The 27,096-nt window shown below is 57.2% G+C and overlaps 1 protein-coding gene across 1 annotated transcript; it reads right to left on the bottom strand.

Moving 5' to 3' along the window:
* Window positions 1–864: 864 nt before the first annotated feature.
* On the bottom strand, window positions 865–26,921 carry PRR12 (proline rich 12). The gene is made up of 14 exons (XM_077131112.1): window positions 26,813–26,921; window positions 25,235–25,347; window positions 24,082–24,243; window positions 20,686–23,999; window positions 19,862–20,528; window positions 17,628–18,016; window positions 10,726–10,842; window positions 10,373–10,506; window positions 9,541–10,007; window positions 4,831–4,956; window positions 4,624–4,721; window positions 3,036–3,182; window positions 2,841–2,936; window positions 865–1,867 (listed from the first exon to the last, which is right to left on the bottom strand). The coding sequence occupies exons 1-14, from the start codon at window positions 26,896–26,898 to the stop codon at window positions 1,721–1,723; spliced, it is 6,063 nt and encodes a 2,020-aa protein (XP_076987227.1). The 5' UTR covers window positions 26,899–26,921; the 3' UTR covers window positions 865–1,720.
* Window positions 26,922–27,096: the final 175 nt, after the last annotated feature.

Genomic DNA, 27,096 nt, shown 5'->3' on the forward strand with positions numbered 1-27,096 from the left:
CCTTTTCTAGAATGCTGCGTCTCAACATTTAAATGTGCAGTTTCATCAATTGTCAGAATTATGAAAAGGTGGATTTTGATTTGGATCCGAGTTGTGGGTGTGGGTTCTGTTTCTAGAACTCTCAGGTGATGCCAAGAGTTCTGGTCCGTGAAACACTGGGTAGCAAAGTTCGAGCCTACACCAACACCGTCAACGCTAGGTGGGTTCCTAGATACTGCCAGTACACTTGTGACCCTGTGGTTCCAGGGTTTAAGAGCAAAGGCCCACCCTCAATGCGACATTGGGGAACTAGGAGAGCTGGCCAAGTGCCAACACCCTGTCACTACCCCAAATCCTCAGACTCCTCCTGTTAAGTAGAGCTGTACTCCCCTCCCCTTGAGCATGCTGGCCTTTAGGACTCGCTCCTAAGGAGAAGTGTGGCCAAAGTAGTGGCACATGTCCAGGACATTTCTTCCTCCTTGCTCTCTCTGAGTACTCACCCTGGGAAAAGCCGGCTGCCATACCGTGTAGTCGCTCAAGCAGCCTTGGGTTGACACCTACGTGGAGAGGAACTGAAGCCTGCTCACAGCCACATGAGTGAGTTTGGAAGCATGTCCTCTAGCCCCCATCAGACTCTGAGACTGCAAACACCTAGCTGTCCCCTCACAGGAGACCCTGAGCCTGAGCCACCCAGCTAAGCCACTCCCAAATTCCTGACCTCAGAAACTGTGAGATGGTACATATCAGGGGTTTTGTTATGCAGCCACAGCTAACTAACACATGGACCCCAGTCCAACCACCACCCAGGGCTCTTGAAAAGCCACGTACCAGACCCCTGCCCGTGCCACCGCCAGCCCACTCCAACGCCGCAGGACAGAGACACTCCAGCCTGCTGATAAAGTGTTTGCTGTTGGGTTTTCATTTGGCTGGTTGTGTGTACACAGTGTATACAAGTTGAGTTGTACAGAAGCCCAAGAAAGAGCAAGAGACAAAGGGTGGGGGGGAGGTGGGGGGGGCAAGGGGGTAGAAAGAGGGAGGGGGGAAGAGGAGACTGATAAAAAATAGAACCACATCCAGACAACAATGGGTGGGGAGTGGGTCGGTGGGAGGATGGGGGGGAGGGAGACACAGACAAATCGCCGTAGAAAAGGAGTGGGGAGGGGGAGAGGACCCTTCTCCCCCCTCCACCTCCCCAGCCCCCAGCCCCCAGGTATGTACAATAAATAAGATTAAAAATAATTAACAAGATGCGTTTTTCCCTCCCACTTCCACCCAATGCCGAATGCCCTGGGGAGGGGGTGGGCTTTTGCAAAGATCTTGGCCTAATGGGGGGGCTTGGGGGAAGGGGGCCCCCAGCTCCCTGAAGCCGCCCCTCCCCCTCAACCATACATAGACTTTTCCTATACATTATGTACAAGGTGGAGGGGGCGGGGGCTATGGCCATGGAGAGGGGAGTGGGCAAGGGGAGAGGGAAACCGGTACTAAATAGACATTTATACATATATATAAATAATTTCTCTGTACACCGAACAGTGGGAGGAATGGGGAGGGAATGGAGAGGGCTGGTAGGGGGGGAGCCGACCCTTGAACCCTGCCCCGGGAGGGGGGCAGCATGGACACACCCTGACCAATGACCCCCCTTCTCTGATGCCAGGGCCTGGGTTTTAGCTCCTGAGGACAAGTTTTGTCCCAGTTCTCAGTTCACAAAGGAGGTTCTCCCCCCACCCCCAGGCTGGTGGGGTCACCCGCAGCGGCTGTGGGCCTGTGCTTGGGCCAGCAGGTCGCTGAAGGAGTCGAAGAGCTGTTCCAGCCACGGCTGGTTCCGCATGCACTGCTGGACCACCTCCTCCTGGCCCAGGTCCTCGGCACCGCCCTCGATGGCCAGTGTCTGTGGGGGGACACAGGGCTGACTCCAGGATCTAAGGGAGGAGGGGCTGGGGGCCAGGAGCCCTGGGTCTGAGAGGGGAGGGGCTGGGGGACCACCGGGTCTGAGGGGAGAGAGGCTGGGGGACCCCTGGGTCTGAGGGAGAGAGGCTGGGGGACCCTGGGTCTGAGGGAGGAGGGGCTGGGAGACCACCGGGTCTGAGGGGAGAGAGGCTGGGGGACCCTGGGTCTGAGGGAGGAGGGGCTGGGGGACCCCTGGGTCGGGAGGAGGGGCTGGGGGACCCCTGGGTCTGAGGGAGGAGGGGCTGGGAGATCACCGGGTCTGAGGGGAGAGAGGCTGGGGGACCCCTGGGTCTGAGGGAGGAGGGGCTGGGAGACCACCGGGTCTGAGGGGAGAGAGGCTGGGGGACCCCTGGGTCTGAGGGGGGAGAGGCTGGGGGACCCCTGGGTCTGAGGGGAGAGAGGCTGGGGGACCCTGGGTCTGAGGGAGGAGGGGCTGGGAGACCACCGGGTCTGAGGGGAGAGAGGCTGGGGGACCCTGGGTCTGAGGGAGGAGGGGCTGGGGGACCCCTGGGTCGGGAGGAGGGGCTGGGGGACCCCTGGGTCTGAGGGAGGAGGGGCTGGGAGATCACCGGGTCTGAGGGGAGAGAGGCTGGGGGACCCCTGGGTCTGAGGGAGGAGGGGCTGGGAGACCACCGGGTCTGAGGGGAGAGAGGCTGGGGGACCCCTGGGTCTGAGGGGGGAGAGGCTGGGGGACCCCTGGGTCTGAGGGGAGAGAGGCTGGGGGACCCCTGGGTCTGAGGGGGGAGAGGCTGGGGGACCTCTGGGTCTGAGGGAGGAGGGGCTGGGGGACCCCCAGGTCTGAGAGGGGAGAGGCTGGAGGCCGGGAGCCCTGAATCTGAGGCGGGGCTGGATGCAGCAGGCAGCTAGCTGGTCAGGGCCAAGGCCCACACCCCGCGGGCGGCGGGCAGCCTCACCTGGTCCCGGCAGCGCAGGAAGGTGTGGTACTTATAGTGGTGGAGCGAGTGGTAGAGCGTGTAGTATCCTGACTTCTCCAGCTCAACCTTGAATTCCTGGCAATCAGGCGGAGAAGCCTCAGTCTCTCCACCCGGCCGCAGGGCGCCCCTCTCCCCTCCCTGGCACTGCTTGGCGCCCCCGGCTTCCACCCTCACCTGGGCCCGGACCGCACTCCTCTTGAGCTTGCTGAGCGTCTTGCGGTTGTAGGGCTCACCCGCTGGCCGCAGCCGCACAGCCCCCTCCTCGGGGGAGCCCTCCCCGCTCTGCTCCACTTGCAGCTGTGGGAACGTGTGCAGGGCGTCCTGTGGGAAGCCAAGGACATCAGCAGGTCGCCTTCCCGGAAGCCTCACCCCAAGCCACCACCCACTTCTCCAATCCCTTGGTCATCGGGTACCTCCACCTTCCCCAGGCTGCAGTTCCAGAGACACACTCAGGGTATTGGTTCCCTAAGAGACAAAGGAGCCTGGGCCTGACTGGTGTCCCTCACGATGTGCTGAATGGTGCGGCCCGAGATTCGCAGACATCTCACGTCCCACCCAGAATTCTCAGAGCCACCCTGACATCCTATCCCAGAATTCTCAGTGCCAGCCTCGCGTTCCACCCCAGAATTCTCAGCACCAGTCTAAGGTTCCATCCCAGAATTCTCAGAGCCACCCTGACATCCTATCCCAGAATTCTCAGTGCCAGCCTCGCGTTCCACCCCAGAATTCTCAGAGCCACCCTAACATTCTATCCCCAAATTCTCAGAGCCACCCTAACATTCTATCCCAGAATTCTCAGCACCAGCCTAATATTCCATCCCAGAATTCTCAGAGCCACCCTAACATTCTATCCCAGAATTCTCACAGCCACCCTAACATTCTATCCCAGAATTCTCAGTGCCACTCTAACATTCTATCCCAGAATTCTCAGCACCAGCCTAATATTCCATCCCAGAATTCTCAGCACCACCTCACCACTCCACTCAGAATTCTCCAGGCCAGCACATTCCATCACAGAATTCTCAGTTACCCCAACAGTCACAGAATCCTCAGCACCAGCTTAATGATCCATTCCAGAGTTCTGAGTCGCCCTGACTCTTTACCCGGAATTCTCAGTTATCCTAACAGTCCATCCCAGAATTGTTTGGAAACACAAACATCCTACCCAGAATTCTCAGAGCCAGCCTCCGACTGTCCCGGAACTCTCAGAACTCAATACTAACATCCCAACTAAAATTCTCAGAGCTGCCCTAATAGTCCACCCTGGAGCACTAGGCCAGGAACTGGAACATTCCAGACAGGAAGTTACGTAGCCGACCTCACAGTGAATCCTGGACTTCTCAGAGCCTGCATTCCCTCACAGAGAAGCCATCACAACCTGCTCAGTATTCTGCCCCAGAGTCCTGAGGGCAGACTCTAATCTAGCTTTTCTCTCCACACTTGTGCTCTCGGTTGTGTTCCCTAACTGTGTCCTGCTGGGCATTCCCAGGCGCTCACCCCAGACCTTCCGAATGACCCCCTGGTGCCATCCCAGTGCCTGGAGCTCCCCTCCATCGGGCCCTCAGGGCTGCTGGGAACCCAGAGAACCCATTTCCTAACAGCCCTGTGCTCACCTTTTCTCCCGGCTCGGCCCACCCCTTGCAATGACGCCCCCAACTCAAAGGCTTGATCTTCTGACAACTCCGTGGTGACTGACACCCATGGGTCTCCTCCGGACTGCAGAGCCCACCCCACCCCCCACCCTACCCAGGCCCCAAAGCACCTGCAGGGCTGGGCTCAGTGACAGCCGCTTCAGGACTTTTTTCTTGTGCTCATTCAAAAGGCCATCAATCTTCCGCATGGGGGGGAGGTACAGCTCGTCTGAAAGGTGGGGTGGGGGCATCAGAAGACCCTCAGCAACAGGGGTGGTCAGGGGCTCTGGGTGCCTAGCATTACCGCCCCAGCCCACACCCCGCAGGCCCCGGCTTACCATGGGTGTCCTCCAGGGCCTGGATCATGTCCGGGTCGAGGGCCGTGCTCACCAGCATCTCCACGTAGCTCCGGTACATCTCCCGCATTGCCCGAGTCTTCAACAGACGCCCGGGCACTGCCCGCTCTGGGGGGAGAATGGGGCATGGCCTCACCGTCCCAACCTTCTCTGCTGTCACCTGCGTGGCAGGCACTGCGCTGAGAGCCCTGCTAGCCCTCCTCCCTGCTAGCAGGCATGTCAGGTAGGGACACGGACAGGGCAACCCCCTGGACAGATGTCCCAGTGCTGGGACCTCGTGGCACTTCCACGAGCTCAGGGCCTTGGTCAGGGAGGCCGTGTTCAAGGTCATGGGAGAGCTGAGTCTTCCGTGACACAAGACTGTTCCAGGCCAAGGAGCTTCACCTGAACAGGGTTGGACTAGTTCAGTGTAACTTAAGTCTGAAGAAGAGGCAGGGTGGGTCTCCAAGACAGTCAACCAAGTCAGAGAGATCAGAGCGGAAAGGGCAAGAGGGAAGGAGCTGACGAGAGCTGGGACTGAACAGGCTAACAGGTCAGCGTAGCCCTGATCACGCAGCGCCTCCGAGTTCAGGCGGAGGGGGCAGGGACTAGGGAGCCCCGGGAAGGCTGTGACCAGGAAAAGGGCGGGATATATGGGTTGAGGCTGTGTGGGGGGCAGATGGAGGGGAGACTGAAGTTTGGGGCAATGGACCAGGCAGGGAAGGATGAGGCCCGAGCAGAGAGACCAAGGGGGCAGGAAGGCCAGCACCAGAGAACAAGGCTGAGCTGGCCCGGGCAAGGGGCAGAATCAGGGCTGGGCGCTGGGGAGTGGTCAGGGAGGGAGCCAGGGAAGGGATGAAGATGGTGCCTGGGGCTCAATCTGGTGGCTGCCCCCGAGATGGAGATACCTGGACAAGTTTGCTTAGGGAGGAGATAAGGGTTGGGGGTAGATGTGGGGGGTGGCTTGGGGTGACGAGGCGGGTCAGAGGCTCCCTAGGAAGCTGCGGGAGCCTGGCAAAAGGGAGAGGTTTAGAGTGAGAAGTTACAAGGCCAAGGATGGGCTCGAGGGACCCACACAATTAAACCCCAAAAGGGGCGTCCAGGGGAAAGAAAAGCAAGAAGGTAACGAGAAGGCAGCAGACTATTCCCTAGTAGGAGGAGGCATGAGAAGCTTCCTTTGAGTTATCTGCATGGAGGGTCCTTGATCAGAGCTGCTTCAAGGAGCCAGAGGGACCGCTGTAAGACCCTGTTATGCTTTGGCCAAACCCACCCAGCGCTCCCAATTGTAGGGTAAAATCCAAAGTTCTGGACCCCTGGTCACTCATCGGAATCACCTGGGAGCTGGTCTGAACTGCAGTGACAATCCCCACATGCCGGCCTCACTGAAATCCAATGTACATTTAGCCAGGTTCCCAAGGGACTGGTTTGTACAATAAAGTTTAAGAGTGTGCTGCCTTCCTCGATCTGGCCATGTCCCCTTTCCACCCTCACCTCCCAGCCTCTCCCCTTTGCACACTCGGCTCCTGCCTCATGGGCCTCTTTCCGGATCCTCCACAGCAGCCTGGGATGCCTTCTCCCCTAGACAGTGACAGGACTACAACCGCACTTCATTCAGATCTCTGCTCCAACACCATTTCCGGAGCCTTCTCTGACCTGGGAAAATATCACCCCTCATCCTGCCTGCTCTTTTTTTTTTTTTCAAACATGTGAGAGCAGAGCCCTTTCTCAACTGCCTGCTCCTCTTTACCTGACTTTTTTTTTTTTAATTTATTATTCAGACTAGTTGTAGATTTAAAGAAAAATCATGCAAAGTCCCAATTGATTTTTCTTAAGTGCCACCAATCCACCCTGGCATTACCTTTAGGATTTTTCAGTGTCTTGTGTTCTATGACGTTACGTATTTATCTGATTGACTGCAAACCCCAACAAGGAAATACATTTTGTACTCTGCTGGACCCCCAGTTCACTGCACAAAGTACAAGCGCAGGAAACACCTGCTGAAAGGGGCTAGGCAAACGGGATGGGAGTGGACTAAGGGAACATCACTGCTGCTCTTTCTAGAACCTTCACTGTGAATACAAGGAGGGAGGGAGCAATAATTCGGGCTTAAAAGTTTCCAGCACATGGACGGTCATGGGTCTGAAAGAAGCCTTAGGGGTGACCAATAAGCAAGCAAGAAGGTTGGTTCCGAGACCACCTGTGCTGGGGGACATGGGGGCTCCTGGTCTAATGGAGAAGGGTTGAGGGAGATAGCCCCAGACCCAGAAAGATAATGAAACCTGCCAGACTAGTTGAGCTGCTCCCTAAGAGTGTAGAAGGGAGCAAACCCATTTCTCAGGCTTGGAAAACTGAGGGCTGGGGACAAATGTCTTTGGAGATGTGAATAACAGCCCCAAAGCCCAAATGTCTATCTACAGAGGGATGAATAAAGAAAATGTGGTCCATCCAAACAACGGAATATTATTCAGCCATCACAGTTCCGAAAATACTATAGCACAGGTATATACTACTATAAATGCTAAGTAAAGAAATCTGACACAAAAGGACAAATATTCATGATCTCACAGATGAAAATATCTAGAATATACAAATTCCGAGATAGAACGTAGACTATATGGTACTGGCGTGGGCATGGGGCTGCAGGTAGCAGAAGCAGGGGATTAACAGAGAAGTTTTGGTCATGGATGGTTGTGACAGTAACCCAACACTGCCAATGCAACTAATCCCACTGTATTGTTGCATATGTCAAAAATGCTTACAGTGGTAAATGTTATGTTGTTTAGATGTTACAATTAAAAAAAAAAAAGAATGAAGCAATGATCCATGCTACTACATGGCTGAACCTTGAAATCATGATGCCAAGTGAAAGAAACCAGACACAAAAGACAACCTATTATATAAAATGTTTAGAACAGGCAAATCTTTAGAGACAGAAAGTAGATGAGTGGTTGCCAGGGACTGGAGAGGGAAGGGAAAATGGGGAGAGACCAGTAATGGTTCCAGGGCTTCTTTTTGAGGTGTACAAATGTTCTAAGGTGGATTATGGTGATCGTTGCATAACTCTAAATATGCTAAAAACCACAGAACTGTACATTTTTCTGAGTCAACTGTATGATATGTGAATTTTATCAATAAAACTCTTTTTAAAGAAAAAAGGAAAGAAAATTGAGGGCCACAGAGGGAAATCTGGGCCTCGTGAGTTCCCACATCTTCACCTGTCCCAGCTGCTTCCACTGTCCACAGTCTTTGCCTGTCCTGATTTTAGCCGAGTAGATGGTGCCCACTTAAGAAAGTACATTTCCCAGGCTCCCTTGCAGCTAGGTTTGGCTATGTGACCCAGCTGCGGACAATGAGCTATGAGATTGGCACGTAAAAGGAAGGTAGGACCATTTCCTGGTCCTTCTGCTCCTTCTCATTGGCAGGACTCTGATGTGGGGGGCTGCTGGGCTGGCTTTGACCATGTGGTGGTGACCAGTGAACTGAGAGGCCGAAGAGAACGATGAAGGGAAACTGGAATCCCAAACAACCTCAAGAAAGCTTCTTCTTTGCCACAATCCTCCCACTTACATCTAGGCTTGCATAGGGGAGAATTCAAACTCTCTTGTTTGTCTCTTTATTTCTTGTCTCTTGGTTAAAAGAGTTGATCCTGAACTCTACCTAACTCTACCTAACCAATGACCTTGGGCAAGTCATTTCACCTGTCAGTGCCTCTGCTTCCCTATCTTTAAACTCTATAGAGCCTATCTCCCAGGTTTTATGTGAAGACAAAATGAGCCAATGTGCCTACCACACCCAGTCAAACCCACTCCGTGGGAGGAGGGGAGAGAGAGCAGGAGATGGGGGAGGGACAAGACAACCTGAAGCTTTCATCCACTAAGGATTCAAATGCATTATCTGGAGATAGAGGAAATACACAACATATCCTACTATAAATGCAAAACTGTCCTAAAAAGCTAATTCATGTGCCAAAGATTACAGCTTGAATACATTTAAATATAAAAGGAATCCCCCTTCCTCCCCCCACCAAAAAAAGAAAATGCCAATGTTTAACATGCTTTAAATGATGCCTAGTACATAAATACTTGATAAAGTCAGCTTTTGCATTTATCTTGTATGTGTGTGTGTGTGTGCGTGTATTTTTGGTAGTGATGTTGTCATCATGCACACACATCATTCTAAGCACTGGGGACAGCAGCATACTCAGCAGATACAGAGCTCCTATCTGACACCTGCCACAGGCAAGTACCCCTCCACGTGCTGTGTCTATCATGAACCCATTTTACCGGTGAGGTCACGAGGGCACAGAGGGTTACACCCCTTCCACAGCACCCAGTGACCTGAGGAAAAACAGTGCAAAATGAAAGACTGGAGCGTGAGGTTTTGCAGGCCACAAGCCAGCTCATTCCAGCTGGGCAGCACTCTCTCAGTGCCTCAGTTTCCCCATTTGTAACACGGGGACAATAACAGTATCTATCTCCTAGGATTGTGGTGAAAATTAAACAAGTTAGTATGTATAAAGAATTGGCAGACAACATGACACAGAGTTAAGGACTCTGTAAGTAACTGTTGACATCTTACTGTTATCACCACCTGGCTGGGGCTCCCTGGTGCCCTGGCCACAGCCCTTACCCACACCATCTCCTGCTGGCCTGGGAGTCGCTCCCCATCCCGCACCCATCAGCCCCGTGGCTGCCGAGGACGGGGGTGCCTCACCGTCCTCGCTGGGAGCTCCAGGGGACGACTCCGAGTCCGAGGAACTGCCGGGGGGCCCCACGCCTGCTGAGGCATTGCCAGCCGCCTCCTTTAGCCACTTCTTCCTCTTCTTGGGGGGCGGCTCAGCCTTCACCTTGGTGGGCCGGGCCTTGGGCAGCCTGGAAGTGGCGGGCTGTCCCGTGGGGAGGCTGCGCTCAGGCCGGGTCTGCCGCCCGCCCGTGCCCCGCTCACCCCGCAATGGCCGCTCTGCACGTGTTGCCCGCTCCTTCTCCTTTTCAGCAGGCTGCGGTGGGGACGGCTTCTCAGGTGCCGGGGGCTCGGGCACCGCCGTCTCGGGCATCTGCTCTGGGGGCTTCTCAGACGTCGTCTTCTCAGGGGTCTCAGGCTTAGGAAGAGGTGCCAGGGCCTTGGGGGGAGGAGCAGAGCCACCCCCAGCAGCAGCAGGGCCCTTGGCCTGGCCGGAGCGCCTGGAAGGGAACATACAAGGAACTGCAGTTAGTAACCCCCAAGAAACCCTAATTTTCCTTGAGAGCCCCTACCCTGCCCGGCGCTTTAAGCACACGACCAGTTTCCCTCCTGTTAGTGTCCATCTCCTTCTCTGGCATTCTTTTCCCCCTCTCTGGCTCTCTGGCTCCCTCTCTCTGGATCTCTAATACCCCAGTTCCTTTGTCCCTAACCATCTCCACCCCCAATCTTTCTTGGCCTCTCCTTCTTGGCCTTTATGCCCTTTCTCGGTCCTCTCGCACCCCACCCAGCTCTACTTCCCCTCTCGCATGCTCCCGCCCCACACCTGCCCCCGACTCACCACCTGCTCCCCATACCCCTGTCATACCTGACGGGCACTGGGGGCCGGTGCCAGGGTTTCCGAGCGCAGACCCTGACGTAATCTTTCTTGTTGACGTTTTCCAGGAACTTTACATACAGGCGCTGGTACCGGTTTTTTGCATCCCCAAAATAGCCCAAATACTACGGAAGGAAAAAAAGCCCACAAGCAACTCCCTCACCCACCCCAGCCGGAGCCTTGTGACTCCCCGTGTGCCCGGGGAGCCTGCCAGGAGGTGGAGCCCCATTCAGGATACACCTTAGTCCCAGGGCAAGTCAGAGCTGGGCATGAGGGGGCCCCAGGCTTCCAACACCCTACCACCCAGAAGCCCCCGAGGACCCATTTCCCGTGGCCAGGCTTACATTACTGGTGGCACAAAACTGCCTCTGACCATCCTTGATCTCTGGAGTGAATTTCTGCAGCAGGGCTTTCTGGACTCGCCAGATGGGTGGGGGCTCACGCCCCGTCTGCAGCGCCAGCTGAGGACACAGCAAGACTGGCAGGGTCAGCCACCATCCCTACATCTCCCACACCCATTTCTCAGCCCTCAGAAAAATGGCGTGCTTGTCAACGAGCATCAACACACATCTATCTGACAAATACATGTGGCCCCCCAAGATGTCCTAACCCTGGCGATGCAGCTTAAATCTGGCTCGCTCCTCCTACCACCCATCCAGCACTCTTGCTTTTTTTTTTGTCTCATTTCAGCCACTGTAAGTGTACCATTCTGTGACAAGGAGTACGTTAATCATATACCATCTATTTCAGTGCCATCTATTTCCAGAACATTTTCGCCATCCCAGAGACTTGTGTCCATCAGGCAGTAGCTCCCCAATTTCCCATCCCCCTTGGCTCCTGGTAACCACTATTCTGTTTTCTGTCTCTACAGAGTGCGTACAAGAGAATCATACAGTATTTGTTCTTTGGGGTCTGGCTTATCTCACTCAGCGTGACGTCTTCAAGGTTCATTCACGTGGTGGTGTGTACCAGCACTCCGTTCCTTTTTACGGTGGAATCCAACTCCGCTGCATGCAACAGTGTTGTTCACTCACTCATCTGCTGACGGAGACTTGGGCTGTTTCCACCTCTTGGCCACTGTGACCTCCCAATATTCTTGGTCTGGCTGTTAGTTCTGTGCCAGATGGTTTGAATTATTGCAGCTTTACATTACTCCAAGCGATGACGTGCCCGGAGCCCCCACTCTTTGTGGCCTGTACACCAGCTGGGCACAGGGGGTAGAGCCATCCATGAGATCAACAAAGCCTCTTCTGGAGCCTTTCTTACACAGATAACAAGCCAGACCAGCAAATAAACAAAACAGGGCGAGTTTGTGGCTTGTGCCAAGATTCAGACAGATGAGAGGTTACCCAAGCCATTTCATCAGCCTTTGTCCAAGTCAGGAAGGAAACACTGATTGAAAAGCTCTCCTCAGCCATCCCACCCCCACCTCACTGAGACATCCACACCGTCTGCCGAGGCTTGTGCGTGCCCCTGCCTGGGCCCTGGGAAACTGGTCAGACCCAGCGACCCAGCCTGTGACCTCAGGGAGTGGAGGAAGAGCAGGGCAATCAGACACACGCACAACTAAATAGCAGCGCAATTAATAAAAGTGTTAATGGAAGACGTCACCGGGAACCATGGAAGCCTGGAAGCAGGTCCTTCAACACAATTTGAATCCAGAAACACTTCCTGGAAGAGGTGAAACCTAAATGAGTCTCTGAAGGACCATGTGTTCCCTGAGGGGGCAAAATAGTAACCGGGAATTGCCAAGGAAGTTCATGGCAGCTGTGGGTTGAAAAACCGACATGCACAGGTAACTAAAGAATGAAAACAGAAGGGGAAATGGGCAGAAACAAGAGATGAGATAGGGGCAATTTCTGCATCTGAAGCTTCCACAGTCAAGATGACAAAACAGACTCGAGAGGTATTTTTCAAATGATTGGTCATGGCTACCCTGAGACCATGCTCAGCAGAAGCTAGTGCCAGGATGGATTAGTGATGTCTGTCAGGGGCACGGGTTAGAACACTGGAGTCTGTGTACCAGGTACTGGCCATCTACCCTTGGTTGGGACCAATTGCTTTCATGCCCATTTCTCTTGAGCCTCAGAGCAGCCAGGAGAGCTGCATGAAGGGGCTATGATCCTCATGTATAACCCGATGAAAATGCAGTACAGAGACATTTCTCTGGGCTGAAGTCATGTAGCCACAGTGAGGCAAGAGGAGCAGGGATGCAGGTGCCCTAATCCCCAATTCTCAGTCCCCCCACTCCCACCCCCACGTCAAAGACTCAGGAACCACCTAACATGGAAGAGTCCATTTCAGAAACACATCCTAACCAGCTCCAAAAACAGGCATGGACCCACAAAGCCAAATCCATTAACCTGGCACAGAGAGAGACTTGACCTGGCTTTCCTCTCCCTTCCCTGCACCCTGCCCAGTGAGCCTTGAAGACTCCCCAGAGCGTAGCAGACAACCCCAGCTTTTCTGGCCCCCAGGCTTTTGCACATACAGCTCCCCTCCCCGAGCCTGGGAAGACTCTCACCTCTCCACATGAGCACAAGGCCCCCTGCCCTAGTCCTCATCAGATGCTGGGGATGCCGGCAGGGCCTTGCCCTCCTCGGGCTCTTCCCACTCCCCTCTCTGCCTTCTCTAAGGAACTGGCCGACTCTCTCCGGGGTCTGGCGTGACCCACTTACCACACCTCAACTGAGCTCAGCATCTTCCCCAAACCACTCTCTCTCCGAGGCTCCCCACCAGCCACCCAGCATCGGGCCTGACCGGTTTTACCACCACCATCCTAGTGTGGTCCTTCCTGCCTGCTCTCCAGGTTCCCCCATCCCTAGCCATGTGTCAGCCATACAACTGACCATGCCCATGTTCCCCTCTACTAGGAACCAGGTCCCACCCACAGCTACTGCTCATTGGAAGGCTCAGCTGATTGGAGGAAACCTGACCTGGGGCAGCCAATGGAAAGGCCAACCAATAGCTTCCATTTTGGCCCCAAATGCTGAGTTGAACCAATCAGATCCTCTCTTGGGACTATGAACCATGACAAGCAGCGGGTGGGAGGTAGGGAAATGTTAGCTGCAGGAAGCAGGGAAGTGAGAAGCATTCAGGTGTGGGGTTGATGGGAATGCTGCAAGGTCCCATCCCCAGAGGAGTCAAAGTCAGAGGACTGGAGCATGTGGACAGGCCACCATCCAGTCTGGACCCTTCCCAGCCAGCCCCCTACTTGCCAGCAACCGCGGCAGCATCTGGAAGACCTAGAGTCAATCTGCAGAGCCAATGTCTTCTGTCACCCCTGCCCATCTCACTCCAGCATTCAAAATCCTACTTGATCCGAACCCCCCACTGCTCCCAGCCCTCGCTGTCCCAACCGCAAAACTCCTCACCCCCCTGTAAGTGACAAGCACGTCATGCTTTGTCCCCCACCAGGCCCCTCAGCCTACTCTTCTTCATCTAACAAACCCTAATGTGCCTGGGGTTTCTATTCCCCGCTGAACAGACCATCCCAAGACCTGGGAGTTAACATTACTTCTCTAATCTGGGGAAATATTTCTCCCATTTGAAATGCGGCTGGACCAAATCGAGATGCTCTGTGAATGTAAAAGACACACCAAAGCTCAAAGACGTGGTATGAAGGAGAGAAAAGAAAATGTCTCACTGACGATATTTCTATATTAATAACACATTGAGATGATTAAATTTTTAGACATGTCGGGTCCGATAAAATACATCCCTATAATTAACTGCGTCTACCTTTTTACTTTTCCTTAATGTGGGTGTGAAAAAGTTTACTAATAAAAACAGATACTTGTATACCAACGTCGACAGCAGCACTATTCACAAAAGCCAAAAGGTGGGAAAAAACTCAAGTGTCCATCAATACATGAGCAGATCAACAAAATGCGGTTTACCCGTAAATGGACTATCACCCCGCCATAAGCAAGAACAAAATGCTGCCAACGGGGCTACAACACGGAGGAACCTTAAAAACATGATGCAAAATCAAAGAAGGTAGACAGAAAGGACAAATATCGTAGGACTCCACTTGGATGAAATATCCAGAAAAGGCAAATTCTCAGAGACAGAGAGTAAATTAGAGTTTGCCAGGGGGTGGGGAGTTATTGCTTAAGTGGAGACAGAGTTAGTTTCTCCTTTTCGAGCTGAAAACATTCCAGTGATGGGAAGTGGTAATGGTAGCATGACATAGTAAAAGTAATTAACGCCACTGAATTGTACACTGGAAAAGGATTAAAATGGCAAGCTTTATCTTATATATGTCACCATAAGAAAAACAATTTACAGGTGGTTCAAATGGTAGTTCTACTGGACAGCACTCTTCTAGAACAAAGCTGGCCCACAGCCTGTTTTTCGTAGGGTCTGCAAGCAGAAAACGTTTTTTTTTGGTTTTTTTTTTTTTGTACATTTGTAAAGGGATGTAATAAAGGAGGAAAATAAAAAATAAAGAAAAAGTAGTGGAGACCCTACTTTTTAGCAGGCAAGGCCTAAAATATCCCCCAGCTGGCCGCTTGCAGTAAACATCTGCCAAGCTCTGCACCCGACACCGGCCCAAGGTCGCCCAGACAAGCAGCAGACACCAGCGCCAACACCCTTCGTGAGCTGTGCAGCCCACTGCCAGAGCCCGGGAAGAGCGGTGATGTGTGAAACCCTCCTACACCGTCTGGGGAGGAACAAGTGTGATCAGTTCCGTTTCACAGCTGAGGAAACTGAGGATCTTGAAAACGTTCCACGCCAGCCCAACTCAGAAGTGGCAGAGATTTGGGCCTGTCAGATTAAGGCCAAAGCCAGGCTCTGAATCCCACCACCTGTTTCCCCCCACCTCTGGGACCCAGGACCTTTTCCCCTGCCTCCCCCTAGCCTTCCTGGTCACTGAAGCCTGGACAAGCAGCTCAGCCTTGGGGTTGTGGGTTCCCATTGTGATGCAAGTTCCAGTTGTATTTTAAGCCTCCGAGTCCTTGCCCATCCCTGTCCCCTGCCCCGCACCAACTGGGAGGTGGTGTCAGATGGCCCTGGCTCCAATCCCGGCTCAGCACTTGCTAGCAGAGTGACTCCCGTGCTGAGAATGAGCTGCCTCATCTGTAAAATGGGGACGGTCCCAGGCCTGCTCCAGAGCAGTACCGAGCACCCATTGTGAGGGTGGGGTTCAGGTGTCAACATGGGCAGGTGGTGGTCAGCCCAGGTGTGTGGTCAGGCAAGCATTGGCCTAATTGTTACTGCAAGGACATTTCGTGGCTGGTTAATAACCCAGAAGGCTGGTTTATTAAATCATCAGCACATTGATTGCACGGGCGGCTGATTACATCTACAATCAACTAAGGAAGTGTCTTCTGCAAAGAGAGAGTCTAATCAGTTGGATTTAATCCAGTCAGTTGAAGGCTTTTCAGGAAGAGAGAACTTCTACTTTTTCAGCTGGCCAGGTTTCCTGGAGAGTTCATCGACAACCTTCATTGGAGTTGCCAGCTTGAGGCCTGCCCTATGCAATTTGGATTTGTGCATCCCCATGCTTGCGTGAGACGCTTTTGTAAAATCATCTATTGATAGATATCTACTATTGGCTCTGTTTCCCTGGAGAACCCTGACTAATACAGCGGTCTGTCATTGCCACCACAGGACTAGAGCCTTGGTTTCCCTCTCATTGAAATGGGTTAATGAAACCTATGATGAAGGGCGGTTGTAAAGATAAACCGACTGTGGCATCCCTCAAATCCTGTCCCTTGAGGAAGCATAGCTATCACTACTGTGGCTATTCCTGCTGTATTTTCTTCACGCGTCCAGTGCCGATGGCAAAATAGGATTCAGATGTTGAGAAAATAAAATAATGCCTCATGTTGTATATGTGTGACCATGATGAAAGTTAAAAAAAGGAAAGAAGGAATGCACATGGAGCGCTGAGAGGGCGAGTTTGAGCATGGGGGACAAAAGAGGGCGGGGCAAAGGAAGGCCCAGCAGAGACCAGAGGCACTTGGAAAGTTCTGGTTGCTGGGGTCGCAGGAGTTCACTCTGGCATTTTGCTTTATGACTTACGTATCTCTTCCAAAGGCTCTTTTCCATGTAGAGATCTCATGCTAACAAGGCAATCGAGTATGGATGGAAGGATACCACACCTGGGATCCGCAGGGTGGTAGGCGGAGGGGATGGAGCCAGGAGACGATGCTGGTGGAAGCCGGTTAATGGATCCATGCACCTCCCTTATTCTATCTGCTCTATTTTTTCTCCACCATGAGAAAGACCACAGATAACAGGACAGGAAAATAAAAAGTTCATCCCACAAAACGCACTTGCTGAGAAACTGCAACGATAACTAGGATCATCTTTATAATGAACTCACCCCACAATTTCTCCATCTGTACTTTAGAAGAAACCACACAAGTAAGCGTGATGTCTGCCAAGAGCCACCTGCTGTACCTGCCCCGCAGGCAGTACCCAATCAACAACAGCTATTAATAAATATGTGGTGTGGCCTGGGTCCCAGGTACTGCCCTCAGGGGACAGCAAGCTGACCTGCGGACACAGCTCTGCCTTGGGCCCCCGGCCGTCCATCCCACAGGCATCTGTCACCTCTACACATCAAGCACCTGTTATATTAATCCTCCTATTTGTCAAATGGACCCACTACTGCCTGACCTGGCAAATCTTTTCTGTAAAGGACACATCATACCTATTTCAGGCTTTGCTTTACCTAAGGACCCCACTCTGCTATTGTATGGGGAAAGCAGCCCCCTACCACGGGAATGAATGGGCATGGCTGTGTTCCCATAAAATTTTATTCACAAACAGGCAGCTGGCTGGATTTAGTGGCCCATGGCAGGGAGTTCGCTGCCTCCTAGATTAACTGGTAATACTGAACGGGCCGGCTTATGTAAAGCGTTTAAGGGGCGCTTTACTAAGCATTCCCAAAGTACCAGCTATTAGATCTAGGTTAAAGGTACATGTACTTGCAGCCATGCCAGTGGCTGGGGTTTTTCTATCCTATGGGAAGCTCCCCAGCCAGTTGGCCTTGTCTGCTTTGCTCATTATTATACTCTCAGTGTCCAGGATAGAGAATCTTCAGTCAATGCTACCAACCTTCAGAGGCGAGGCAGGTGTATATGTGAGTTAAAGTAACGTCCATGTCCCCAGGCCCCGTTTGCGCACAGGGCACTGCGTCTCCCTCACCGCTGCAGCTCCCAGCTCGGGAGATCGATAAGCGCTCGATGGGCCCAGTCCACCGGTTGGTTTCGCGGACGAGCGCGGGACTCACCTTAAGAGAGGGGATGTCCTCGGCCCGGATGACAAACTCGTCCCGCTCGCGGAAGATGCCCTCGCCGCCGCTCTCGCCCGCCTCCTCGTCCGTCTCCCCGCACACGGCAGCCGTCTCCTGCTTCTTGGCCAGGTGCAGGGGCCGGGCGTCGGGAGGCTCGGGGTCCTCGGGGGACGGGGCGGCGGGCTCCTCGGGAGGGGCAGCCGGCGGGGCAGCAGGCGCGGGCGGCGAGGGCAGGCTGGGCGGGGGCGGCGGCGGCGGCGGCGAGCTGGGCGCGGGGGCCACCAGCGGGGGCGGCGAGGGCAGGGCTGGCGGCGGTGGCGGCGGAGGCTGCGGGGTGGGGGCAGGAGGCGGGGAGGGGGGCGGCTTCTCCTCCAGCAGCGGGGGCTCTGGGAGAGAGAGGGGCGTCAGGAGCCCGGCTGGGAGACCCTGCCATCTGTCTCGCTTCTTCGGGCTGGGCTGCAAACACATCACTCCGCTGCCCCTGCTATCTGCCGTCGACGGAAGGACGGTCCAAGCCCATCAGGCACGTAGGTGGACACCTCTCTTGGGTCCTTGCACCCCATTTCATCCACACCCCAACATTCCCTCTGACCAAATGGAGTTTTTCTAACACCCATCTCTGCCTCCACTACTTACTTCTCTTCGGTTGCATCTTCCATCAAAGTTCCGCCTGACCCTGCTGGTCTGATCTTCAAATACCCTTCCCCAACCCGAGACCCCTTCCCCATTCAAGCAATAAGCCAACTGTTTTATGTTCAATATTTAATATCTTCTTCCAAAGCCTCAAGCATCCTTCCTACCCCGAGACCCTGCTGCTCCTCCTCACCCCCCCCCCCCAGTCTCCAAAGACCCTCTCGGTCCCCAGGGGCCTTCCAAGCCCTTTCCCACCCACTAAAACCACCCCACCCCCTTCCCTGAACAGGCTTCCACCCAGTATGCCTCTGCTTCCTCCACTGAGCCCAGACTACAGAGTTCCCAGCCTTGTCCAAATGCCATTCACCGGCCCCAGCGCCTCTTCTCTTGACCTCAGATAACCTTTCCCGTGCCAGCAAACCCCACCTCTAAATGCCACCTAAACACCACTCGGCTCCTTAGTCGCTCTTCTGCCATATTCCCTGCTCCAGGGAGTGTTCAGCACATCAAAAACCCGTCTCGCACCACCTCATGCCCTTTTTTTTGCGGGGGGTGGGGGAAGAGTACATGGTCTGGGAATTGAACTTGGGTCTCCTGCATTAAAGGCGAGCATTCTACCACTGAGCCATCTCTGCTCGCTCTCTCACGCCCTTTTAAGTCCTCAAATGGCCCTCTTTGGTTCCTCAAAGCCCTCTTCTCAACTCCTGCTCCTGAATGCTCCTCCCAATTACTAGATGGTTTCCTCTAGGCCTCTTCCACCTCATTGCCTCCTGGGGGGTCTTCTTTCTGCATCTGAAGCTTTTCCTGTATATTTCCCAGCCCACTCACCAGTCTCGTAATTTGTCAATGTCCTCCCCCTGCTGCCTACCCCTTCAGGCCCCACAGGGTTAAAAATCCTCCTCTAACTGCTTGGAATCTCTCCTGACTCCTCAATGTCTTTCCAACCCTACGAAAGCTCCTTCTGCAAAGTGGTAGCAGATCTTCATACTCCTGCCTGGAACCTTCCTGTTTCCCATCTCATCCCCTCAGTCTCCCCGATCCCCCCACTTCTTCACTCTCCATTTCTCACCCTTCTAGAACCATCCCCCCAAACCCACTCCATTCCCTACAGCCCTGTGAGCCCTAAAGCCCCTTCTTTCTCTGCCTCCAACCCCCTACCCCTTTCACTCTCCTCTAGCTCTCCAACCCCCACTAACACCCCTCAAATTTCTTCCAAAAAAACAAACCCCAACCCCAGATCTTATCATAGCCCGGCCTTTCCCTCTGTCCTTCCTCCACCCAAAGCTCTTGGTATCCCATCATCTTGTCCATATCAGTTACAACCTGCTCTGTCCCCAGTGTTCTCCAGGGCCTATGTTTGTCCCCATACCATTTCCAGGCAAATTAGAAAGTGATGCCCCGTCCTTAAGACATTTAATAGCCTTCAACCAGGAGGCTGCCTTTGTAAACATACCAATCAATATCATTTACGCGGTGAATGACAGCACTTGAACAGTGCACGACCTGAACAACTGTACCTGGTTACTCTGGCCCCTACAATGTACCCACTTAGCCCGAAATCCTTAACCTGCTCCCAGACTATCCTCCCCGAAGCTCACCGGGCGTGCCGTTGCTGTTAGCACTGGGAAGCCCGGGAAGAGGGGGTGGGCCTGGGACAGCAGCCGGAGCGGCCAAGGGGGGCCCGTCTGGTGTGGAGGTGTCCTTGGGCCCGGTGAGGGGCGGGTCATCGAGAGCGGAGATGGCCGAGGAGATGCTCTCCTGCAGGTCCCGGTTCTTGGCGACAGAGTCCTCTTCATCCGAAGAGAAGGACGGGAGGGTCTCCAGGTTCCGCTTCAGCTCCTCATCAAGACGCTTGCAGGGCGACGGGCAGCCCAGCCCCAGCCCCTCACTCTCAGCCGCCTCCAGTGCGCCCCCCAGCCCAAAGGCAGCGGGGGGTGGGGCATGGGGCACGGTGGGGGCGGCAGGGGGCTGGGGCTGCAGGCCTCGGGCTGGTACTGTGGGTGGCACGCTCTTGGGGGGGCTGAGCGGGGGTGTCAGGCCTGCCTGGTAGAGCGGCGGGTGGCGCTTGCCTGACTTGAGGAAGTCTAGGAAGGAGGCCATGAAGCCCGACTTCATCTCTGGCTGCTTCTCCTCCACCTCCTTGATCTTGGCCTCGATCTTCTCCCGTGTCAGGCTGGAGTCCAGGCTGTTGTGGTCGGAGCCTGACATGGTGTCGCCCGGGGGTGCCCCCAGGCCCTCACCAGCCTTGGGCACAGACAGCTTGATCTGGATGTGGGGACAGCAGGGAGTCAGGGTCCAGGCCCCCAGCCCCCCCTCCCCCAGACCCAGGGGTCCAGGCCCCCAGCCCCTCCTCAGACCCAGGGGTCCAGGCCCCCAGCCCCCCTCCCCCAGACCCAGGGGTCCAGGCCCCCAGTCCCCTCACCTTAAGTGGCTTCAGGGGCTCCAGCCGGGTGCCCCCTGCCTCCTCGGCCTTCCTGCCCCGACCCCGGCCCCGGCCCCGAGGTTTCTTGGCCCCGTCGGTGGGTGTGGAGGCTGCGGCAGGCCCGGCAGTGGTGGGCACCTCGAGCGGGCGGATCCGGGGTCTGCCCCGGGGCCGGGGAGGGCCGTCGCGCTTTGCCTTGGTGGGCTTGCGTCCGCGGCGCCGGGGGCCGTCGGGGCCCGGGTTGGGCGGGCAGAAGTCGATGTCGCCCAGCGGCGAGAGGGCCGGGCGGGAGCGGCAGCTGGACACCAGGTCAGGGAGGCGCCGGGGGTTGAGGCGGATGTCGGCGGGCACGTCCGCCTTGTCCTCGTCGGCCTCGAACTCGTACTCCTGGGCGTACAGCTTCTTGGGCGTCTGGAAGGGGGGGTCTCGGCGCCGCAGCAGGTGGAAGGAGGACGTCTTGAGCAGCTTCTTTGGCTTGGTCGAGCAGAAGATGGGCGAGGTGAGGCCCCCCTTGGGCTCAGAGGCGGGCGGCGGCGGCGGGGGTGGGGGCGGTGGCGCGGCCTGGTGGGGCCCACTCTGGATCAGGCCCAGGGGCTCGGCGTTGACCGTGGAGGGCAGCTCCGGCGGCTTGTTGGGGTCCAGGCCCAGGCCCGGCGTCTCGGGGCCGGTTCCCGCTGCCCGGCTGGGGCAGTAGGGCCCATAGGGGTCGTAGGCCGGGGGGCCTGGGGGGCCGCCCGTGGCCGCCTTGGGGTCGCTCTCGTCCTCAGGCGGCCCGGCCTTGCCGTAGTCGTCGGCAGCCCCTCCGCCGAACATCTCTTCCATGGTGGGGAAGAAGCTGCGCTCCTCGTCCTGGAGCAGGGAGTCGGGGAAGCAGATGGAGGTGAGGGGCACGAAGCGCGGCGCCTTGGTGCCTTGCGGGCTGGGGCTGCGGTAGGCGCCCGCAGGATCCTTGCCCTCGGTGTTCGGGGGGCCCACGCCCGCATCGCTGGGCCCGGTGGGCAGCGGCTCCAGGGCCCCCAGCAATTCTTGCATGGCCCCCGGCGGCTCCAGGTTCTCCTCAGGCCGCAGACGGGGGCTGGGAGCAGCGGGCTCCAGGCTGTGGCCGCGGAGGTGAGCCTCAAGCTGGAGGGGCATGGGTGGCGGCGGAGGGGGCGGTGGTGGCTGGGGGGCCCCGTCCCGGGTGGCAGGCTCCAGAAGGTGGACGCCGACTTTGGGGGCACTGGGCGAGGGGCTGGGAGCATGGCTGAGTACAGAAGGGAGCAGCTGTGGGGGGGGTGGGGGCAGCACCAGGGGGAGGTCAGCCCCCCCAGCTTCCAGGAGGAGGCTGTGGGGTGGGGGCTGGGTGGGCTGGGCCGTGGGGGGTGGAGGCGGTGGGCTCTTCTGCAGGAAGGCCCCCAGTTCCTTGGCACCAGCTCCATAGTGGACCACGGAGGTGGCCAACCCCTCGGGGGTCTCGCTGCCCCGTTCCGGCCCTTTCTTCTTCTCCTTCAGCCGGCCCAGGCCCAGCTCGAGGGCTGCTGTGGCCCCCTCGTCGAGGCTGGAGCTCGTGCGGATGACGCTCTGCAGGTGGTACCTCTGCGGGTCCTCCTTGGCCAACTCGTAGGGGGTGCCCGGCGGCCCCCCGGCCCCACCCCCACCCCCTCCCCCAAGTCCCTTGGAGGCGTCCGCCGCCCCATCCTCGCCCACCAAGCCATCTGCCCCTGAGGTCCGCGGTGGGCTGGGGGCCTGCAAGAGGTGCTGGATGAGGAACTCCTCATCCTCGGTGCGTTCGGCGGGGGGCCCCCCCGGGCCTGCCAGCAGCTCAGAGCCATCCCCCTTGCCTTTGTAGCCACCCGCTCCGGCTGCATAGCTGCCAGCTCCCGGGGGGGCAAGGAATGGGGCAGAGGCCAGGACCGAGCTCAGGTACTTGCCGGGGGCCCCTGGGGAGCCAACACCAGGCGGGCGGCCCGTGGCAGGTGGCGACTGCAGCGGGCGGATGATGTGGGATGGGCTGGCCTCCCCCCCGCCCCCCAGGGAGCTGGGTCCCCAGCCCCCTCCATGGCCTGAGAGCGCCGGGGAATGGCCAGTGCTGTAGCTGAGCGAGGGGCTGGCCGTGGGCAGCCCCTGGGAGTGGGCGGCTGGCCCTGGGTATGGCTCGCCCTGCACCCCATACAGCTGCCCCTGGAGCTGGTCTGGTGAGTAGCTCTGACATGTGGCCAGGCCAGGAGGCGGGGGACCACTGGGGGGCTGTGGGGGCCCTCCCGAGTAGCTGGGGCCTTTGCTCAAGTCCTGTGCTTGCCCCCCTCCGAACCCTTGGCCATAGGCCTGGGGTCCAAGAAGCCCTTGGGGCTGCCCAGGGGAATAGGCCTGGCCCCCAGCCCCACCAGCCCCAGAGGCCTTCCCGGTGGCATAGGCTGCTGCTGGCCCTCCCAGGCTCTGACATTTGGGTGTGGCAGTCGAGCGGGGTGGTGGAGGCCTACTGGCACCCCCAGCTGCCGCCCCGTAACCACCTTTGCCTGTTTTGTAGCCAGATGACTGAATGATGGGACGGTAGCCCCCCCCAGCCCCCCCTGCCCCACCTCCCCCCGCCGCCTCAGGGCCTGTGGCCCGGCCTGATGCTCCAGCCGTGGCTCCACTGGGCCCAGCCTTGCTAGGCTCGCCGGCACCCGGGGAAGGCTCTCCACCACCCAGGGGGCTGCAAGCCAAGTTGGCCCGGTGGCCCATGGATGGATAGCTGCCCCCACAGCTCAGATAATGCTGGAGGGCGTGGGCTGGTGGCGGGGGTGGCGGGGCCTGGGCACTGGCTGGCCGCTGGTAGTGCTTGATGACGGTATCCTGGCGGGGAAGGGCCCGCTCGGGCGGAGGCGGGCCCGGGGCAGCACCCGAGAAGTTGTAGAGCTGTGGGGAGGACTGCTCAGCGGCAGCGGCAGCAGCAGCGGCAGAAGAGGAGGCCAGCAGGTTGAACTGAGTTGGGAGGTGGCGGGGAGGTGGGGGTGCATCTGGGGGGCCAGGGCGGTAGGGAGGGGTCTGGGCTGGGCCGAGACCAGTGGGTCCCAGGACACTGCTCCCCGCCAAGCGCTCAAAGCCCAGCGAGGAGGGAACTGTAGGTGCCTGTGAGGGCTTCAGGTGCAGCACGTCATGAGGGGACAGGAGCCCATTAGCTGGGGGACTGAATGGGGGATCCTGGAGGCTGAGAGACGAGGGCACTGGGAAAGGGCGGCTGCCAAAGGAAGCTGGGTGCTGGTAGGCTGACAGGGCGGAGGAGGATGGGAAGGTGCTGGAACCCGGCAGGGCACCCGAGATGAAGAGTTCCGTGGGGCCTGGAGTGTGCATGGCTGGATGATGGAGGAGACTGTGTGTCAGAGTGGACCACAAGCCAACCCACCCCTGGTACTCCTATGCCAGCACTAGGCTTACCTGTCTGCCAGGAAGGACTGCGGAACTGGGAAAGGAGAGAGGAGGCAGAGGGGCCCGGCTGGGGGCCCCGGGACTCCAGAGCTGAAATGAGGTTCATGACGGAGGCGTCGGGCCCTGCTGAGCCCGCGTGGTGGAGGCCAGTGTCGAAGAGTCCAGAGAGGCCTGGCCAGGGATGGGGGGCAGTCAGTCAGGTCAGGAGTAGGGCAGCATCCAAGGAGAGAGGGAACAGGCCAAAAGCAGGATGGGTCAGGGTCAGGGGTTCAAGGGAAAAGAAAGGGCAGATTTCAATCAACAAAAGTGAACAGAGCCCAGCTAAGAAGACAGGGCCAGGAAAGGATGGAGAGGGTAAGGTAAGATCACAAAGCAGGATGGGGGTGGAGATAGGGAGGCTGAGTGAGAAAAGAGAATCAAGAATAGAAAAACCTAGAAGTAAAAAGGATAGGAGCACAACATCTATCTGTAAGGCAAGAGGTGAGGCCAGGGATTTGGGTAATTCTATTAAGGAAGGGGAAAGGATGAAATGACCAAAGCCAATCAGAAGGTCAGAGGACAAGTCCTAGAGACTGAGTCAAGGTGGGGAAACCCAGACGAAATATGGGGAGAAAAAGGGAAGGAACCAACCAGAAGAATTAAGGGTCAAAGGGACATTCTAGTCTCACTGTTAGTACATTTAGGGACGAAGCCAATCAGAAGCGTTGGAGGCAAAGCCAAGGAAACAGAATTGGGTACTAGGGGAAATCAAAGGGAAAAAGGGGGCGGACCTAAGATTTGAAGCCAATCAAGGAGGAAAGAAATCGGGAAGAAAGAATTCAGAGACTGAAGGAGGCCCAAGGGATGGGCAAGGCCAAAGGGAAGGGGTTAGGGTGTACTAAAGAGAAAAAAATCCTAGAAGAGACGGTGGGATTTGGCGGCTGATGGGCCAGGGTTGGTAGGAAGGCAATGGAGCAAGAGGGGCGGGGCCCGAGGCCAGGCAGACAAATCCAGGGAGAAATCAAGCAGGACCAACAGCCTCGGGGGACAGCCAATCAGAGGAGAGACAGCAAGGGGCGGGACAGGACCCGGGGCACAGCCAATTAGGAGAGGCGGAACTTTCAGCAGCCAACCAGCTGCGGCAGAGGGCGGGCCAGCCGAGCGGGGCGGGCTGGGGCCGTACCTGCCGGGTGGTGGTTGGTGGCATAGCTTTGCAGTGGGTGGGGGGCCGCGTAGGCCTGGCGGTGTAAGATGTCCGTCTCGGGATGCGAGGTCCTGGAGCTGCCATAGACCAAGCTGGGGAGAAGGAGAAGGTGTCAGGGTGTGTTCCCCAAGCTGCCCCGGGAAGAGCAAGCTCAGGAAATCCCCGAAGGTGGGCTTGGGGGGAACCCTCCAGCTGACTGGGGGTTTTCCCAGGACACCTCAGGCCCTAAAGGGGAGAAGAGAATTGGGGGGGGTCCCAAACTAAGGACCCATGGAAATGGCTTCCACTCGGGATGATCCCACGTTTACAAATATAAGTGTGCATCGGGTTGGGACAAACTTCAGGAGAGGGTGCAAGAGTCAGAGGAAGTGACTACAGTTGAAAATATGAAAAGCCGTAAAGCTCTTAGGGGGGCCCCGCCCACCCTGGTCCCCCGGCGGTGACACAAGGCCTGGGGTCAGCCCAGGGTGCACCAAGGACACGCAGACCCTGTACCTCACTGGGTGGAGTCAGGGGCAGGAGGCAAAATTGATCCTCAAACCGGCAGGGGTGGGTGGGTGGGGAGAGGGGAGGGGACAGGACCAGGGGAAAGTACCGGGTGCATGTGCAAACGTGTATCCGACTCGCCCGTGGGGAAGAAAAGATACGGAGCGAGGAGTCCCACATGGAAAATCCTGGCACAGGCGGGGTCAAGTCCAGCCACGCTGGGGAGCCCAGGTGTATGGGTGTGTAGGGCAGGAGCAGGGGTAGAGTGAGGGCATGCCACAAATCAGCAGCAGGAAAGGGGCAGAGCCGCAGGGGAAGGGCCGCACACACGCAGGGCCCACGCGCGTATAGACAAACAGCACACCCGGGAAACACCCGACTCTTCCCAGGCTACGGCTTCAGTGTGTGGCCGAGATTCAGGAGGCCAAACACTCCACTCCCCGCCATGGGGGTGGGAGAGCCAAAGGGGGCGTGTCCCAGGTGCCAGCGCCCCCCCCCCTTTACACACACAGAACCCCGGCTCAGAAAGGGGGCGGGGCCCCGTGCCCACTCGGCGCGCGGAATTTCTTGGTGGGGAGGGGGGGAAAGCCGAGTGGCGCGGCCTCGCGCAGTCACGGAACAATAGGACCCGGGAGGGGACTGCGCGCCCCCCCAGGTGTGCATGCTAATTCTCCTTTCCTTTCCACCTTTGCAAGCCAGAACCTGGAGTCCGGGGAGGTGGGGGGAGGGAACACCAAACAGGGAATCTAAGGATGGAGAGAAGTCCAGGCCTGGCTTAGCCAGTCCCTCCAACCTTCCTATGGCCTTCCCGTCCCAAATTTTCTTGCACCCCCATTTCCCCGCTGCATTCCGCCCCCCCCCGCCCCCGGCCCCCCGTGCATGCCGGAGCTGGCGCCGGCGGAGTTTGCAATTTGCAAGCTGGGGCGGCGGCGTTGTTGCAAACCGAAGAAGGCCGCTCCCTTGCAAGCCGGAGGGGAGTTTGCGATGCACGCGTCGCCGGGCGGGTCCGGCCCGGCCCGGCCGGGCTCCCACCTCTTGGCCCCTTCCTTCAGGCCACCCCCGGCTCCTTACCTAGCTTTCGCTGACCTCTCGTAACTCCATCCCGCCCCGGCGCCGAGCGGGTCCCCGAAGCCGGCGCTGGGGTAGTTCCTGTCCATGAATTGGCCGCGGTGGAAATTGGGGGGAGGGGGAGGGAGGGAGGGAGGGAGGGGGCGCGCGCGCGCTCTCCTCCGCCGCCGCTCCCTCCGCTGCCGCTTGTTTTTCCTCCTCTCTCTCTCTTTTTCTCTTTGCAGCCGCCGAAGGCCCGGGAAGGCCCCGGGCGGGGGAGGGAGGGGACAGGGACGAAGGGGCGGGCG

The sequence above is a fragment of the Tamandua tetradactyla genome, chromosome 16 (assembly GCF_023851605.1).
Source record: "Tamandua tetradactyla isolate mTamTet1 chromosome 16, mTamTet1.pri, whole genome shotgun sequence".
NCBI classification, from domain to species: domain Eukaryota; kingdom Metazoa; phylum Chordata; class Mammalia; order Pilosa; family Myrmecophagidae; genus Tamandua; species Tamandua tetradactyla.